General features: G+C 50.1%; 1 protein-coding gene across 4 annotated transcripts in view; it reads left to right on the forward strand.

Annotated features, from left to right (window-relative positions):
• The window catches only part of MYH14 (myosin heavy chain 14), a gene marked incomplete at its 5' end in the record, with an annotated part of 84,949 nt that overhangs the window by 10,620 nt on the left and 56,648 nt on the right, over window positions 1-17,681 (forward strand). For all 4 annotated transcript variants that reach the window (XM_079723039.1, XM_079723041.1, XM_079723040.1 and 1 more), the window contains 5 exons: window positions 131-194; window positions 2,826-2,924; window positions 3,882-4,022; window positions 14,513-14,608; window positions 16,873-16,991. In XM_079723039.1, the coding sequence (XP_079579165.1) occupies window positions 131-194; window positions 2,826-2,924; window positions 3,882-4,022; window positions 14,513-14,608; window positions 16,873-16,991 (519 nt within the window). The remainder of the gene's footprint in view (window positions 1-130; window positions 195-2,825; window positions 2,925-3,881; window positions 4,023-14,512; window positions 14,609-16,872; window positions 16,992-17,681) is intronic.

A 17,681-nucleotide genomic window follows, 5' to 3' on the forward strand; every position in this document is an offset into this window, starting at 1 on the left:
TTGGAGTGGGGTTCAGTGGAGGGAGAAAGCAAGAGGCAGCCCTGGCTCTGGGAGGGGTGAGTGTGGGTTGGCGGTGCTCTCTAGGCCCACGGGATCCTTGGCTAAGTCCCTCCACCCGCTTCCCTCGCAGGGCAAATTCATCCGCATCAACTTCGACGTTGCCGGGTACATCGTGGGCGCCAACATCGAGACTTGTATCCTCTCACCGCCCGGAGGGGTACCTGGTGGGGGGACGAGGGGTGGCAGCCAAGGAGGGTGGCTCTTGGGATCTCACCGCGTATGGAAAACAGGCGTCCACACTCGCTGGGAAACCTGGCTCCCTGCAGCTCAGAAACTGTGCCTCAGTTTCCCCCTCTGCAGAAGGGGAAGGATCCTAGAACCTCAGGAAGGGGCAGAGGCGGCATCTCCACACCAAGGGGGGAGGGCGGGGCCTCCCGGAGCGTTTAGGAGGAGGCCAGCCCAGCCTCGCTATGGGGCGGGGGTCGGCTATGACTTAACCATAGAGAAACGTCGCGAGCGCAGGCAGCAACAGGGGAAGGCGTGTGGGGCTGAGTGGGGGGAGCGGGCAGCGCCAGCTTCCAGAGCCTTGCCCCGTGGAGGCACACGGGCCGTGCTTAATTCCCAGGTATGCCAACACGTGTGAAATGTTTCCTACCAGGCACACTCATCAGAGACTCCGCACCCAGGGTTTTTACTGGGGGCTGATCACATAGGCACCCTCTCCCTCGCACATACCCAAATTCCAGAGTCCCCGAAGGAAAGCGGGTGTTCAGAAGAAACCATGTCGTTTTGCACAAACAGTTTAGGTGCAGGGAGCCCCTCCTATCAGCCAAGGAAGGCTGGGAACCCTCCCTAAATCCAGATTCCCAGACACCAGCCAGAGGCGGGCCTTGCAAGCCGGCTGACTCAGGCCAGCTGTGTCAAACCTTTCCCGTGTAAACCTTTCGGTAGGAATTTAAAAGATAAAACCCAGAAGCTCCAGGAGTGCAGAGCTTAAGAGAACAGAGCGAAGAAATCACACCCACCCGCGTTCGAATCCCAGCTCTGACACTTTGAGGCTCTTGAGCACGTGATTTGACCTCTCCGGGCTTCATTTTCCCCCTCTATGGAAGGAGACGGATCATTGAACCTACCCTGGAAGGGTCTGAAGTGAGGCAGGTTCTTAGCATGACCCCTGCCACATCGTAAGCACTCAAGCATGAGCTGTCTGGGAATTCCCTGGCAGTCCAGTGGTTAGGACTCAGGGCTTTCACTGCCGAGGGCCCGGGTTCAATCCCTGCCTGGTCGGGGAACTGAGATCCCACAAGCCGTGTGGCACGGTCAAAAAAAAAAAAAAAAAAGAATGAGCTATCATTAGAAATGATTAAATTAGCAGTGTCCTTATAATGTTAATATTTTTAATAATTATTCATTGCAATGTGGTTGATATTCATAACAAATTATATCCCCATCCCCGCGGTATCTAAGCTCAGTCCACGCCCCACCCCACCCCCGGTAATCTGGGGGAGGGTTGAAAGAAGCAGTGTGTTGGTGAAGGTTTTTCCTAAGAGGGCTTAGGGAGCAAGGAAACGGGGATCTTGCTGTCAAGCGGCTGGGCCCCATGGACTCTGCTGCCACCTGGTAACTTCTTCCTTGGGCTCAAGGCCTCATGTCCCCTTCTGCCACCAGCTTCTGGTCCTCACAGTTCCTGCGGCCCATCACCCCTCTGCATCACCGTTCCTGCTCACACAACTTCTTAGAGCTCACGGCTCTCCCTGCCCCATCCATCCTGCCATCCCAGGCCTCCACGTGCCCCGGCATCTTCTTTGCCTGCTTCCAAACGCTAACTTTCTCCCATCCACACTTCCCATCCAGTTGGGGCTGCCCCCACCAGGCACGGCTCTCCTGCCTGGCTGTCTCTGCCTTGGGGCCAATGACCAGCCTGTAGTCATTGGTGCTCGCGGGGCAGGTGCCACCCCCGGGGTCAAACAGATGGATCCCGGGCTTGGTCTGACCCCTCACACCAGCATCAGCATGTCCAACATTTCCTGAGGGTTTACTGCGTGCCTGGCAGTGTCTTGAGAACTCTCCATATGTTAACTCAGTTCCTCGTCTCTGTAACCCTGTGAGGCAGATGCTGTTATCATCCCATTTCACAGAAGAGGAAAATGAGGCTCGGGGCTGTCATCACCCAGAGTCTCACAGGTCGTGCATGCTCCCTTCACCCCACCTTGCCCTGTGGGACCTCTTCCCATGGGTCCTCCCTGTCTCACCCAAGCAGGTTAGCGCCCCAGGGTTTTGGGTCAATGGTTTGCAGTCCATCTTGGACGAGGCTCCCCAAGGCAGGTCCTGCATTATGGCAGTTGTGCAAAATATGTGCTCGGTGGTCCATGAGTGTAGGACACAGACGGCTACACCAATTATCAGGTGTTTTATTTTCCTTTAAGGCGTCTCACCAATTTTCAGTATGTAAACGTGCCATGTGGCTTTCCCAGAGGGAGAAGCTGAGAGCCCCAGTAGTCATACGGGGAAACTGAGGCTGAGAGGGTCATGACAGCAGGAGGTATTCTTATCCTTGGTAATGAAAAACCAGGCACAGCTCCAGTGTTTGACACATAATAACTCATTTACCCCGACAGCACCTCATAGACTCATGGACGGGTGTTAGTATCTGGCCCCTTGCACAGATGAGGAAACTAAGGCTTGAGGCTTAAGTGACACATGTCCAAAGCCATTGGTCCAGTTAGCGACCAGGTCGCCGGCCGGGGCTATGAGTGACTCCACTGCTCCACGGGATAGCAGGGGCGTCCTCTCCATGTAGCACCTTGACTCACCCCCCCACCCAGACCTGCTGGAGAAGTCGAGGGCCATCCGCCAGGCCAAGGACGAATGCAGCTTCCACATCTTCTACCAGCTGCTGGGAGGCGCCGGGGAGCAGCTCAAGGGTTAGTGTCCAATGGCTCCCAACCCCTCCCCGGGGTCTGGGTGGTAGCCGTGTGTGGACCCCCTGGGGCAGAGGACATGGGAGGCACTAACCTTTGTCAAGCACCTGCTTTGTGTCAGGCTCCTGCTGGGTGGTGGATTCTCTCACCTCCCGGATCCCACCGCCCCTGGTTTCTGCCGCCTCTCGACTCCTGCCACCCCCAGACTCTGCTGCCTTCTGGTTCCCGCTGTCTCCCGGGTCTTGCTCATGCCAGCTACGTGGCCACGTGTCTCCTGCCCACACTCACTTCTCTCCTGAAACTCCGGGGCTCTGCTTACTCCAGCGGGTGCTGTAACAACTCCAGCTTTGCCATCTCGTGGTTCCTGAAGATTGTGGTTTGCGTGGCTTGTAGGTTCCTACTGCTTCATGGCTCCTGCCTGAGACTCCTTCTGTCTCCTGCTCTGCACTCCTCCAGCCCTCTGGCTGTGGAAACGCCCCCAAGGCTGTCTCCTCTACAGTGGCCCCACTGCCCTGTGGCTCCCTGTCATTCTGGCTTCTTCCACCCCGTAGCTTGGGCCGCCTCCTGGCCCCTCCGCACCCAGCCTCCTGCTCACGGTGGCTTCCGAACCCTCTGCCACCGACCCCTCCTGTCCCATGGCTTCTGCTAACTCAGGCACCTGCAGCCCTGTTGCTTCTGCCAGTGGGCGGCTCCTGCCTTCTCTGGGCAACTCTGCGACTTGAGAATCATTATGGAAGGAGGGAAGAGGAAAGGTCTAGTATGTGCTAAGTACCCACTTCACGCCCGGCCCTTCCCACCAAACCCTTGAAGAATGGATCCCCACTCGTTTGACAGAGAAGGAGACCGAGGTTCCTAGTGGGGAAGTGATGCTCTTCCTGGGGTGGCTACTGAGGAAGCTGGGACTTGAGTCTGACTCTACAGCTCATTCTTGACCTTGGCCTCCGCCCGTTATTCCTACAGCCGACCTCCTCCTGGAGCCATTCTCCCACTACCGCTTCCTGACCAACGGGCCATCATCCTCTCCGGGCCAGGAGCGCGAGCTCTTCCAGGAGACACTGGAGTCCCTGCGGGTCCTGGGATTCACCCATGAGGAAATCACCTGTGAGTGAGCCATGAGCCCAGAGCCCCCCATGAAGGATGGGGGTGGACACCTGGCCATTCATTGCTTGGTTTGAAAACTAAAACAGGGAATGGAGGAAGGAGGAAGCTTTAAATAGGGGATCGGGAAGGACACACTGAGATGGTGATGTTTGCGGAAAGGCCTGGAGAGCCAAAGGTGTGAGCCTTGGTGCTATCTGGGAAGAGCGGTCTAGGCAGGGGGAAACAGCGTGTGCAAAAGCCCTGAGGCAGGAAAGGCGTGGCATGTTTGAGGAATTAAAACTTCTCAAATGGATTCAATTAGTGGGTGACCCAGGGGAGTGGGGAGATGGAGCCACAGAGGCAGGTGGGGTCTCAAATGCCAGCCTGAGGGGCTGGGATTTGTCCTGAGGGCACTGGGGAGCCATGGGAGGGCTGGGAGCCGTGGAGGAGCAGCTCTGGGCTGTGTGGAGGATGGACTGGAGGGCAGGAGGAGGCTGAAGCAAGGGTGCAGGGAAGACCCTGCCCCTGGCCCAGGGTCTTCCTTGGTTGGTCTGGGCTTGGGGTCACTGGGATGAAATACTCAGCTCATTATCCGTGTTCTGCTGCTTTGCCCCCCACCTTTCTCACCAAACAGTACATTTTGACAGTAGTTCCGTTGCAGTACTGTATTCGTTTGCCAGGGCTGCCATCACAAAGCACCATAAACCGAGTGCCTTAAACAAGTGAATTGATCATCTCCCAGGTCTGGAGGCCAGAAGTCTGAGATCAAGGTGTTGGTGGGGTTGGTTGGTCCTGGGAGAATCTGTTCCCTTCCCCTCCCATAACTTCTGGTGGTTTCCTTGTTAGAAACATCACCTGATCTCTGCCTTCAGCTTCATGGGGTGTGCCCGCCTCCCTGCCCAAGCATCTGTATGCAAATCTCCCCTTTTATGGGACACCCGTCATTTCGGATTAGGGGCCACCGCACTCCTGTGTGATCTCACCTTAAGTTAAATAATTACAGCTGCAACAACCCAATACCCAAATCAGGTCACATTCTGAGAGGTCCCAGGCATTATGATTTTAATGTATTTTTGGAGGGAGGAGGGGGACACGATTCAACCCCTTTACACGCACATAGAGGGGAAACCTCAGTCTTTTTTCTGGCTACCTGGCATTTCATTGTCTGGATGAATTGTGATTCCTTTCACCAGTCCCGTGGAGACCCTGATTTCCAGTTCTGAGCGGGGCCGGGGCTGGGTCTCATTCTCCTCTGGTCTCCAGGGCTGTGGAAGGCCTCGGGAGCCACTGTGGGCTCCAGGGCCAATGGGGAGGGCTGGAGACCCAGTGCCAGGTTGGCTGTCCACCCAGGCAGCGAACAGGCCAGCGTCCTCAGGCATATTGACACAGGGACCCAGGCCTCCCTGCTAGATTTCCCAACCACGGGTTGCGTAACTGCCCTGTTCCTCCCTGGGCAGCTGACAAACAAATTCAGATGGAGGCCACAGTGGGGGCCTGAGCCCCTCAGGTACCACCTGCCCTCCTGACACAGGTCACCTCAAGTAACCCTCCTGCCGCATGGTGGGCGAGGGTAGCAGCTCCGGTTTTTCCAGTCCCGAAACAAAAATTTTGCAGCACCGTTGGCATGTAGTGACATAATCTGAATATGATCAAAGGTCATCATGTGAAAACTGAGTCGCCCCAGGCCCCTCTGAGCCCAGTTTTCCACTGTTAAGCTTCCTGCATCTCCTGCCAGAAATATTTCAGACATGTAAGAAAAGACACACATTATTCTCCAGCCCCAGGGCTGATGTTCAACTGTAATGTTGATCAAAATGTTACCGTATTTCTGGGACTTCCCTGGCGGTCCAGTGGTTAAGACTCTGCGCTTCCACTGCAGGGGGCATGGGTTCAATCCCTGGTGGGAGAACTGAGATCCTGCATGCCGCCCCCCCCCCCCCCCCAAAAAATGTTACTGTATTTCTCTCCTGATTTAAAAGTTCCTGCGTAGTGGTTGATCCAGATGGGCCTCACCTCCCTGACCTTCCTCCCAGGACCGGCTCAGAGGCACCAAATAACAATGAAAACACCTGGCATATCAGGCCCCACACCCTGGCCTGGGTCCTGGGCGGCACTGGGGTAAAGCACTCAGCTCATCGCCCCCGTGCTAGCATGTGCTTTGTCCCCTGCTTTTCCCACCGAACAGCATGTTTTGACAGTTATTCTGGTTTTGTAGGTATAGGTGAATTTCAGGGTTTTTTGTGGTTGCAGAAGGTTTCACTGTTTAGATGAACTGTGATTCTTGTAACCTGTCAGTCCCTTGCAGACACACCCTTCGGGTGACTGCATCCTATTGCTGTTGGAATCAAAAAGTGCCAAGAATATCCTTATAAGTAGATCTTTGTGCTCATGGGTGAACAGAACTGCAGGATCAGTTCTTAAGCCACAAAATGCTGAGTCCAAGGAGAGGTGCAATTTTTGGTTTTATCCAGCTTTAACGGAAATTTAACAGCTTTATTGAGATATCATTCACATACCAAAACATTTACCTATTTAAAGTATATGTCAGGGAATTCCCTGGCGGTCCAGTGGTTAGGACTCCGCACTTTCACTGCCAAGGGCCCAGGTTCGATCCCTGGTCGGGGAACTAAGATCCCGCAGGCCGTGTGGCGTGGCCAAATACAAGCCAGTGGCTTTTAGTACCTTCAGAGCTGTGCAGCCATCCCCACAATCAATTTTAGAACATTTTCAGTGACCCAAGAAAATAACTTGCGCCCCTTTGCGGTCGTCTGCCGGTTTTCCAATGCCAGCCCCTGGCAACCACAGATCTGCTTCCTGTGTCTATGGATTTTCTTATCCGGGACCTTTCATATAGATGGACTCATACAATATATCCTTTGTGGCTGGCTTCCTTCCCTCGGCATGATGGTTTGAAGTTTCATCCATGTGGTTGTATGTATCCGTGCTTCCTTCCTTTTTACTACTGAATAATTTTGCTTTTTACCTTTTTCTTACGGAACCTTTCAAACAGGTATGCAAGTAGAGAGCAGAGGGTCGTGAACCCCCACCCCTCCCCCAGGAACCTGGCACCAGATCCAGCAGTTACGGGCTCATGACTTCTTGGCTTTCAGCTCTTAACCCCCAGCCCCTTTCCCTTGCCCCAACCCCACTCTGTTTTTTTAAATTGTACTGAATCGACCTCACCGCTGTCCAGAAGGTGGCGCTAGTTTCCAGTTTCTTCCACCCTGTCTCTGGAGCACCTGTTCCCCCGACGACGTGGTTGCCAGCACCCACTGTTGTCAGCTTTTTTGCTTTTGCTGGTGTGGCAGGTGGATGGGGTCTCATAACAGTGTGATTTTGTGTCTCACTTCTAAGGAGTGGAGCCAGCCGGTCACCTTTTTTCTAGACTCTCCTTTGGAAGAAAGAGGAGACAGAGATGGGGAGTTCCCTGGAGGTCCAGTGGTTAGGACTCGTAGGTTAGGGATGGCCCTGGGTTTGATCCCTGGTTGGGAAACTAAGCTCCCACAAGCCTCATGGCGCGGCCAAAAAGAAAAAGGACACAGAGGTCCAGGGAGGTGGGGTGTCTGCCCTATAGGACTCACTGCCTTTGATGAGGTGGTGGTGGAACCAGGGTCTGACTCCAAAGTCAGCCTGTGATCCATTTCCAGAGAGGCAGGTGGGCGCCTCTGGGTCGCCCATGGGAAGCCCAGGGCAGAGAGCGTTCGGGGCCCGTGGAAGCAGGACCTCCACCCCCCTCCTCGCTTTCCATCCACGTTGGCGCCGTAAATGCCACCAGGGAGGTGGAACAGGCAGCCTAGCACGCAGGGAGGTGAGCTCCTGCTCACGTGAGGCCGTCGTAGCCTCTCCAGCCCCACGCCTCCACCCATGCAGGTCGGGGCTTGCTAGTCGAAGTCACCAGCCAGAGCTGACTGCCAGCCCCTCAGGCGTCAGGTTCACCGGGTGCTTGGAACCCACGCAGGTTCCGAAGCCAACCATAATAGGCCATTTTAAAGGCCACCGGGGGAACTCGAGTCTGGGTCAGGTCTGAGCTGATGTTAAGGATGAATAATCATCCAGTTTGTTAGGGGTGATGATGCCCTTGTGAGTCTATCAGGAAATGTGCTCATTTATTTATCTTTTGGGAGGTGCCTCGCTGCCCTGCCGCAAAACCTCCCAGCGTTTCTGGGACTCAGGGCTGTTCCCGACACCCCAGCCCCCTGACCTCCCGCCCAGCCCCTCCCACTGCCCAGCAGGGGAAACCCAGGCCCAGGAGGCCACTGGCTTGCCCCAGGTCACGCCTCAGTAATGCACCCCCCACTAGTTAACTCTTGGCCATTTGTTCATTCGTATATGGGTTCATTCAACACATGATGGAGTCTGCGGGCCACACCCCTGCAGACGCTGGGAGAAATGAACCGTGACCAAGACAGAACAAGCCCCTGCCCCCTGGAGCGCTGAGACCCAGGAAGCATCAAATCACACAAGTGGATTAAAGTTGATCCCCTGGAAGAGTGATGGCTGGAAGGTGCATGGAGCAGTGACTGTGGGTCACGGGGGTGGGGGGTGGGGTCTCGGAAGGGGCGGGGCAGCCCCTGGAGGAGGCGGCGCTTGGCTGAGCCCTGAAGGTCAGGCAGGAATTAAGCAGGTGTAGGTGGTCCTGGACCGCCTCTATGGGGAGGGAATTCCCAGGGCAAAAGCCTGGGGGCAAGAGAGAGTGTCAGGTGTTGGCGGGGATGAAAGAGGTTGGCCTGGCTGGTTGGAGTAACTGAGGGGCCCCGGGGCTGGAGCAGGTGGGAGGATTGGGGACAGGGTGCCAAAGACCTTGATAAGGGATAAGATTGAATCCCAAAAGTAGTGGGGACTGTGGAAGGAATTCTTCCCCCCAAAGAGGCAAGCTGAAGTTCATTCATGAACACATTTATGGAGTGCTTACTGTATGCAGAGGATACAGTTAGAAGGTGAATAAGGAACAGATACCTTCCACAAGGAGTTACGATCCTGATGGAGATGGAGAAGAAAAATTCAGATTTGTTGCACACCCCGGCGTGCCCCGAAAACTAGACCAAAACCTTTTTTCTCTGGGGGACTAGAATTCATGGACTGTAAAATTCGCCATTGTCAAGTATACAGTTCAGTATTTGTAATATAGTCACAAGGTGGTATGAATCATCACTGCAGTTTCACTGTCTAATTCCAGAAACTGAGTCTTTTTCAGCAGTGGTCTTTTTTTTTGACTACATTTCAAAGGGTATGAAATTCAAAAAGAACTAAAAGTCTACGATCATTCCAGTGTCCCGGGCTCCCAGGAGGCCACCTCTGTTAGCTGTTTCTTTTTTTTTTTTTTTTTGCGGTACGCGGGCCTCTCACTGCTGTGGCCTCCCCCATCGCGGAGCACAGGCTCCGGACGCGCAGGCCCAGCGGCCATGGCTCACAGGCCCAGCCGCTCCGCGGCATGCGGGATCCCCCCGGACCGGGGCACGAACCCGCGCCCCATGCATCGGCAGGCAGACTCCCAACCACTGCACCACCAGGGAAGCCCTGTTAGCTGTTTCTTATGTGTCCTTCAGAGTAAGGCTTCTTGAAGCTGTCAGGCCAGTGACCAACACCCTCCCCCTCCTGTTTTCAGGGATTTTTTTAACCTCTTTTTTTTAAAAAAAAATATTTATTTGGCTGTGCTGGGTCTTAGTTGTGGCACGCGGGATCTTCGTTGCAGCATGTGAGATTTTTTAGTTGTGGCATGCAGGATCTTTTAGTTGTGGCATGGGGAATCTTTAGTTGCGGCATGCAAACTCTTAGTTGCAGCATGTGGGATCCAGTTCCCTGACCAGGGGTTGAACCTGGGCCCCCTGCATTAGGAGCCCGAGTCTCAACCACTGGACCACCAGGGAAGTCCCTAACCCCTTTATTTTGAATAATTTCAGATCTACAGAAAAGTTGTAGAGTACACAAAATCGCTGCATACCTTCTCCCAGATTCCTCAAGCGTTACCATCTTGCCACATCTGCTTTATCCTTGTCTGTCTTTCTAATTACTTGTTCTGAGCTGTTCGAGAGTAGGGGTGTAGCCCAGGGTGTTCACCCTTTGTATTTCCGATGACCACTGTCACAAATGACCACAAATGTAGTGGCTTATGACAACACACATTTATTCCTTCACAGTTCTGGAGGTCAGAAGTCAAAAATCAGTCTGGTTAAAGTCAGGGTGTCAGCAGAGCTGGTCCCTTCTGGAGGCTCCGGGAAGAATTCGTTTCCTTGCCTTTTTCAGCTTCCAGAGGCCACCGTATGCCTTAGCTCATGGCCCTTTTCTCCATCTTCAAAATGCATCACTCTAGGGACTCCCCTGGAGGTCCAGTGGTTAGGACTCTGCGCTTTCACTGCCAGGGCCTGGGTTCGATCCCTGATTGGGGAACTAAGATCCCGAAAGGTATGGGACGCGGCCAAAAAAATTGAAAAAAACCCCAAAATGCATCACTCTAACCTCTGCTCATGTGGCCTTCCCCCTCTGCCTCCCTCTTATAAGGACGCTTATGATTACGTTTTGGACCCACCTGGATAATGCAAGATTAATCTCCCGTTTTAAGATCCTTAATTTCATCACATAGGTAAAGTCTATTTTTCCCTGTAAGGTAACATTCACAGGATTCAGGCCGTGGACATTTTGCGGAGAGGGGGCATTACTCATCTTACCGCCCACCCCCCCGAATCTGCCTGTGCTTATTTCCTAAGAACATTCTATGACACAAACACAGTACAGTATCATCATTAGGAAATTAACATTGGCACTATTAGTACTATTATCTAATCCACAGACCTTATGCCAACTGTCCCAATAATGTCCTTTATAGCAAAAAAAAAATTTTTTTTAAGTTAAACACACACACACACACACACACACACACACTTCCCCAGTCCAGGATTGCATCTAGTCATCACACTTTACTCTCCATCCATCTGGAACCGGTCCTGAGTCTTTATCGTTCGTGACCTTGACACTTGGGGAGATTACAGACCAGTTGTTTTGTCAACGTGCGTGTGTTTCCTCGTGATTAGATTCGGGTTACGCATTTTTGGCATGGGTCTCCCAGAAGGGCTCCCCCTCCACCTTCCGCCACTCCCTTTTCCTAAGTAAACTTTGTGCAGAAGCTTATGCGTAGTAGCATAGACACCAGAAAATGAGTGTGGCGCCAAAGCACCCAGCTCAGGGGAATTTCTGCAAGTGACACCCCATATCACCAGCACCTCGAAGCCCCTTCCCCTCACCGCAACCCCCATCACCATTATGTTGGCATCTAACAACATGGAGTTGTTTCGCCCGCTCTTGAATTTGGAACAAGCAGACCCATACAGTCCATGCACTTTTGAACCAGGCTTCTTCCTTGCAATCCTGTGAGTGTGAAATCTGTCCGAGTTCAGTGAGTGGCCGGAAGGGGGCTTCTGAGGGGCTGGCCCACTGGTGTGTTCATTTTGTAAAATCTCACCGAGCTGGATGGAGGTGACCTGTGTGCTCTTCTGTGTGTGTGCTCTACGTTCGTACGAACATGCGAATTTTATGCTAAAAGTTGGACGAAAAGGGCTGCACGGCTGTTAAGAATACGGACCCCAGGGTCAGACCGCCGGGGGTGTCTCAGCCATGCCGCTTAGGAGCTGGATGATCTTGGGTAAGTTGATTACCCGGATGTGCCTCGGTTTCCCTGTCTGTCAAATGGGGGTTTTACTGTTTCCCATCGCAAGATGCTATTGCAGGATTTGGCTCAGTGAGTTGTTCCAAAGGTGACATGAGGTCATTTGTGAGCGTTTGGAACAGGACCTGGCACGGAGTAAGTGAAAATAGGTCAGTGTCCTTTTCAATCCGTAAATCGTGAAGACTATTCTAGGAGGAACGTGGATGAGGTAGCTGGGTGTTGGCGCTGGTCTGAAGCATCACCACGAAAGCAGCAGACACAAGCCCAGCCTGATGTAGGCGTGTTATAGGGTCCACTCCAAGCCGAGGGCAGCTTTGCAGGTGGAGACAAGGAGGCTTTGACACGATGACCAAATCTTGATAAAGTTCTGAACAAAACCAAGACCAGCCTTCCCTCGGATTCCTCAGTGACTACCCACCTGGAAAATGCACTGTGTATTAAAACCAAGCACAAAACACTTTTGTGTGTATGCATAAAACAGCTGGGATTAGTCTCAGTGCATTCCAAACCATGATTTCACAGACGTGAATGTCCACTGGGAAGTTTCGCAGTCAAACGGAATGTGGGCAACTCTTTGTGATACAGAAGGGCATCTCCTCTGGTCCCCACCTGCCCAGTCTCTGTGGCATCCAGAAACGTTGCCAGGGTGGCCCCCATCCCTATGCTAACCAACCCCTGCACGTTCCCGAGACGTCCTCTAGGGGGCAGCATTGCCCACTCACGGCGAGATTTCTAGCCGCTTTGCGCAGACGTGCAGATATTAATACAATCGATCTTCTTTTACGGTGTCTGAGTTGGAGAATTCACCTACACACGACATTTATTCGTAACCCCCAAACCAGCAATCCTGGTGCTTTCGTGGTCATTGCGGTCATTCATAGAGGAGTGAAAGTGTGCACCCAACTGAAGTCTCACGGGGTGACATTCTGCCTTCTTGTTCCAGCCCATACTGTAAACCACTGTCCTTTCTACAGTCTGTTGAGTGCCACGCTTTTCACGTTTGGGGTGCTTTTTGGTTGGTGATTTCACTGTCTGAAATGTCCCCTAAATGTAGTACTTAATGCTGTCCGGTGTCCCTAAGAGCAGGAAGGCTGTGATGTGCTTTACAGAGAAAATACGTGTGTGAGAAGAGCTTCCTTCAGACTCCAGTTATAGTGAATGTTGGTTGTGAGTTCAATGTGAATCAATGCTATATATCAGATAAGATGTCTTTTAAAAATTTTTTATTGAAGTATAGTTGATTTACAATGTTGTGTTAATTTCTGCTGTATACCAAAGTGACTCGGTTATATATGTGTGTGTGTGTGTGTGTGTGTGTGTGTGTGTGTATTCTTCTTCATATTCCTTTCCATTATGGTTTATCACAGGATATTGAAGAGTGTTCCCTGTGCTCTACAGTAGGACCTTGTTGTTTATCCATCCTATATACACTAGTTTGCATCTGCTAATCCCAAACTCCCACTCCTTCCCTCGCCTACCCCCCTACCCCTTGGCAACCACAAGTCTGTTCTCCGTGTCTGTGAGTCTGTTTCAATTTCATTGATATGCTCATTTGTGTCGTAGTTTAGATTCCACATATAAGTGATATCATATGATATTGGTCTTTCTCTTTCTGACCTACTTCGCTTAGTATGATAACCTCTAGGTCCATCCATGTTGCTGCAAATGGCATTATTTCATTCTTTTTTATGGCTGAGTAGTATTCCATTGTATATATGTACCACATTTTCTTTATCCAGTCATCTGTCAGTGGACATTTAGGTTGCTTCCATGTCTTGGCTGTTGTAAATAGTGCTGCTGTGAACATAGGGGTGCTTGTATCTTTTCAAATTAGAATTTTGTCTGGGTATATGCCCAGGAGTGGGATTGCTGCAATTCTATTTTTAGTTTTTTGAGGAACCTCCATATTGTTTTAGGTAGTGAAGCACCAGTTTACATTCCCATCAGATAAGGTATCTTTAAACAGAAACACACATAAACCAAGGTGATGCATTGATCAGTTGATGAAAATGTGACCAGAGCCTCCCAGGAACCAAACCTGTATTCCCCCATAGGAGCATTTGTTCACATTTGATAATTCAGTGTTTCAGATGACCCTGTAGAACATAATTACCAAGAATAAGGCAAATTGACTGACCTTGACATTTTCTGCCTTTTTTTTTTGCACAGATAGTGGTTGCCATATATACCATTCTGCACCTCGAATTTTTTACTCGATATTTTAGAAATCTTTCCATATTGCTAAAGATCTTCATTCATTTCTCTAAGTCCTTTTAAATATTCTATGCATTGCTCTATAAAATGGACATGAGCAGATACCAAATGGCGATAAAGCAAACTTTGAATATAAAATACAGAATTCAGGGACTTCCCTGGAGGTCCAGTGGTTACAACTCCACTCTTCCACTGCAGGGGGTGCGGGTTCAATCCCTGGTCTGGGAACTGAGATCTCTCATGCCACACAGTGTGGCCAAAAAATAAAATAAAATACAGAATTCACTTATCCATTCATGTATTTAAGACCTGCTTGGTGTCAGGAGGTGGTATAATTTGACATAAGGTTTTTAAGCTAGATTTCTTTTTTTTATTATTTTAGTTTTTAATTTAAGTATAGTTAATGTGCAATGTTGTGTTAGTTTCAGGTGTACAGCAAAGTGATTCAGTTATACATATATATACATATATCTATTCTTTTTCTGATTCTTTTCCATTATAGGTTATTACAAGATATTGAGTATAGTTCCCTGTGCTATACAGTAGGTCCTTGTTTAAGCTAGATTGCTAAGGGGCTAGTTCAGACCACATGTCAGGACCCTGAGCCTCGCTGATCTGTGTCTCTGCTGCCCCTTAGCCATGCTGCGGATGGTCTCGGCCGTTCTCCAGTTTGGCAACATTGTCCTGAAGAGAGAGCGGAACACCGATCAAGCCTCCATGCCTGACAACACAGGTACCACCACATGGCCTGCTACCCACCCACGTACAGAGCATCCTCCCTCCCCAGCCAGACCCGCCTCCCACCCAGGACCACCCTGATTTCCTGCCCTTTGCTGAATCTTTACCAAAGTAACACCGTCCACTCTTTCCTTGATTATAAAAAGTGTAAGCTCTGCTGAAAATTTGAACAACAGCAGTGTGCCAAGGTGGAAGGGCGTGCAGACAGCAGGGTCCTCCATCATCCCAGCCCCTCCCGGAAAACCACCATTAGCACTGGGCGTATCTCCTCCTGGCCTCTGTGCTCTGCATATATATATATTTTTAAAGTTTTCCTTCCAGTAGAAGTATAGTTGATACTCCTTTTTTTGTCGAAATGGAAATAGCTCTGCTTCTTTATTATTATAAAATAATACAATCTGAATGGAGAAGAAAATATGGCAAGACAGGGAAGTACAAAGGCAGGGAAATTACCCATAATTACTGCTAACATTTTGGGGGGCATTTCTCTCTGGGCTTTGTTCTACGTCTGTATCAATGTGGAAATAATTACCACAGAAATGGAATCTTGCTTTACACCGCCTTCCCCTCGAGACGGGAAGAGCTTTCTGTCCTGACTATGAAACCCCATGGGCTATTTTCAAAAGCTGTACAACACAGAACATATGAAGGAAGGGGCATCTCTCACGATGTCACTGATCTGAACTATCCCTGTGACATCTGGGGGCCAGGTTCACACACCCAGCAGGTGTGCCATACATACTCATTCATTTGATTTACAAAATTGGGGTCAGACCTTATAAACTGTTTTGAAACCTGCTTTTCCCCCCACTTAATGCAATGGGGGTAACTTTTCAAGGTTATTAACTAGAACTCTACTGGTTTCTTCACCTGGGTTCTGTGAGGAGAACTGTATGTCAGTATAATTAATCTCCTTTGGAATCCCTTGTATTTCATTTTCTGCATTTGCAGACATTAATTGGAGAAGCAGCCCCCAGGCTCCACCGGCTGGCAAAGTACACACCAAGGGCTTAGAACCCTGTTAAGTCACCCTATTACTGGCAGCATAGTACTCCATGCTGTTTTTTCAGTTTTTAAATATTCCCATATAATGCAAAATCACTGTAGAAGAATTAGAAATTGCAGTTGCATCAGAGGGAGGGAGAGAGAGAGAGAGATTGATTTAAATCCTCATCACCTCTCAGAAGTAACCACTGTTGACATTTTAATGTGTCTCCTCCTCAGTGTTTTTCTCTTTTGCTGGAGCTGAGTATTTGTAGTAACTATCTTCCTGTGACACAAGTGATAGAGGCTCAAAAACACTTCTTAATGATCATTTTAATTCACAGGCGAAAGAAGAAATACACCTGCCCACACAGTCCTTCCTCCATCTTCTGCCAAAACAGCTATTAACATTTTGGCAATTTTTTTTCCTGCAAAAATAGGGAAGAGCAATGAATTTTTAAGTATTTTTTTTAGTTGTGGCCACCTCACTGAACTCTTATTCCAAGAGTTTTCCCCCAGCATTTTATTGAGACATTTTCCAACATACAGAAAAGTTCAAAAAATTTTATACCGAACACCCAGATCCACCACCAAGATTCTACCACTGACATCTTACCACACTTGCTTTATCGAGTATCTTTCCATCCTCTGTTCATGCATCTGCTTTCCTGGCGCATTTCAAAATCGCAGATATTGGTATAGACCCTTCAGCCTGTATATCATTTACTGGCATCCAATATTTGTTTACAGTTCTTTCATGGACTTGAAGTGAAACATACAAATCATGAAATGTACACATCTTAAGTGTACCGTGTAATAATTTATAATAATAACAATTTATTTATTAAATAATTATTTATAATGCTTATATTATTAATTAGTAATACTAATGTTATAAATAATAATTATTTATAATAATAATATTTAGTGACTGCAGAACGTTTGTTCAAATGGATACACCCTGACTCTCTAACCAATCCCTAGCTGTTGGACATTCAGGTTGCTTCCTGGTTTTCTCCATTGTAAACAGTGCTGTGGTGAACATCCTCCTAGTCCAGCTTTTGCCCACATCCAGAATTATTTTTGCCAACTTAGGGTTCCAGGAGGAGAATTACTGGGCTGGAGAATGCACACACCTTTAGGACCCGTAATGCCTCTAGCGGGAAAGGCTGGTGTTCCACCAGCAGTGGGGGGTGGCACCCTCTCCCCCCTTCCCCACTCTGCACTGTCCCCACCTCCCAGTGCTGATCGCATCTTGGTGTCTCTCGCCCTCAGCTGCTCAGAAGCTCTGCCGCCTCCTGGGCCTGGGGGTGACAGATTTCTCCCGCGCCCTGCTCACCCCCCGCATCAAAGTTGGCCGGGACTACGTGCAGAAAGCACAGACCAAGGAACAGGTGGGCAAGGCTGGCGGCAGGTGGGCGCAGGGAGGGCCCTGGATTTTTAAGCATCTTATGCCAGTTTTTTCTCGCTCACTCAACAAACTTTTGCTGAGTGTCTGTTCAGTTACCCACTCTGGTCTAGGTGCTAGAATAAAGACAGCCATGGAAACAAAGACCACGCCTTCAGGGAGCTCAGGCTGTAGTAGGGAATCAGATAATAAAGGAAGAAATGGGTGCTTTCTTCAAAGGAGAGGATTGAGGTGCCCGGGAAAGTCTTCTCGGAAGAGGTGACATTTGAGTTGAGATTTGGATGGTTCAAGACAAAGGGAATATAGCATGTGTAAAGGCCCTGGGGCTGGAACAAGCTTGGCAAGTTGGGAACATTAAGGAGATCAGTGAGACTAGACAGTGGGGGAGAGGGTGGTAGAAGCTGCAGTCAGAGAGGTTGGAAGGGGACAGATCACACGAGGTCTTAGGAGCCACGATAAGGAGGTGAGTTTTATGCAGAGTGCAGCAGGAGGCCAGTGAGGATTTAAGCCAGGGAATAACTTGGTTCAGTTTGTCTTTATAAAGATTCCCTTGTCTAGTGTGTGGAGAATTGGGTCCAGGGGGCCCCAGTGGAAGCAATGAGACACAAGGAGGCCACTGTCATAGTCCAGGCAAGCGATGACAGCAGCACAGATAAGGGTGGTGGCAGTGGGGGTG

The sequence above is a fragment of the Hyperoodon ampullatus genome (genome assembly GCF_949752795.1).
Source record: "Hyperoodon ampullatus genome assembly, chromosome: 18".
Classification (NCBI taxonomy): Eukaryota; Metazoa; Chordata; class Mammalia; order Artiodactyla; family Ziphiidae; genus Hyperoodon; species Hyperoodon ampullatus.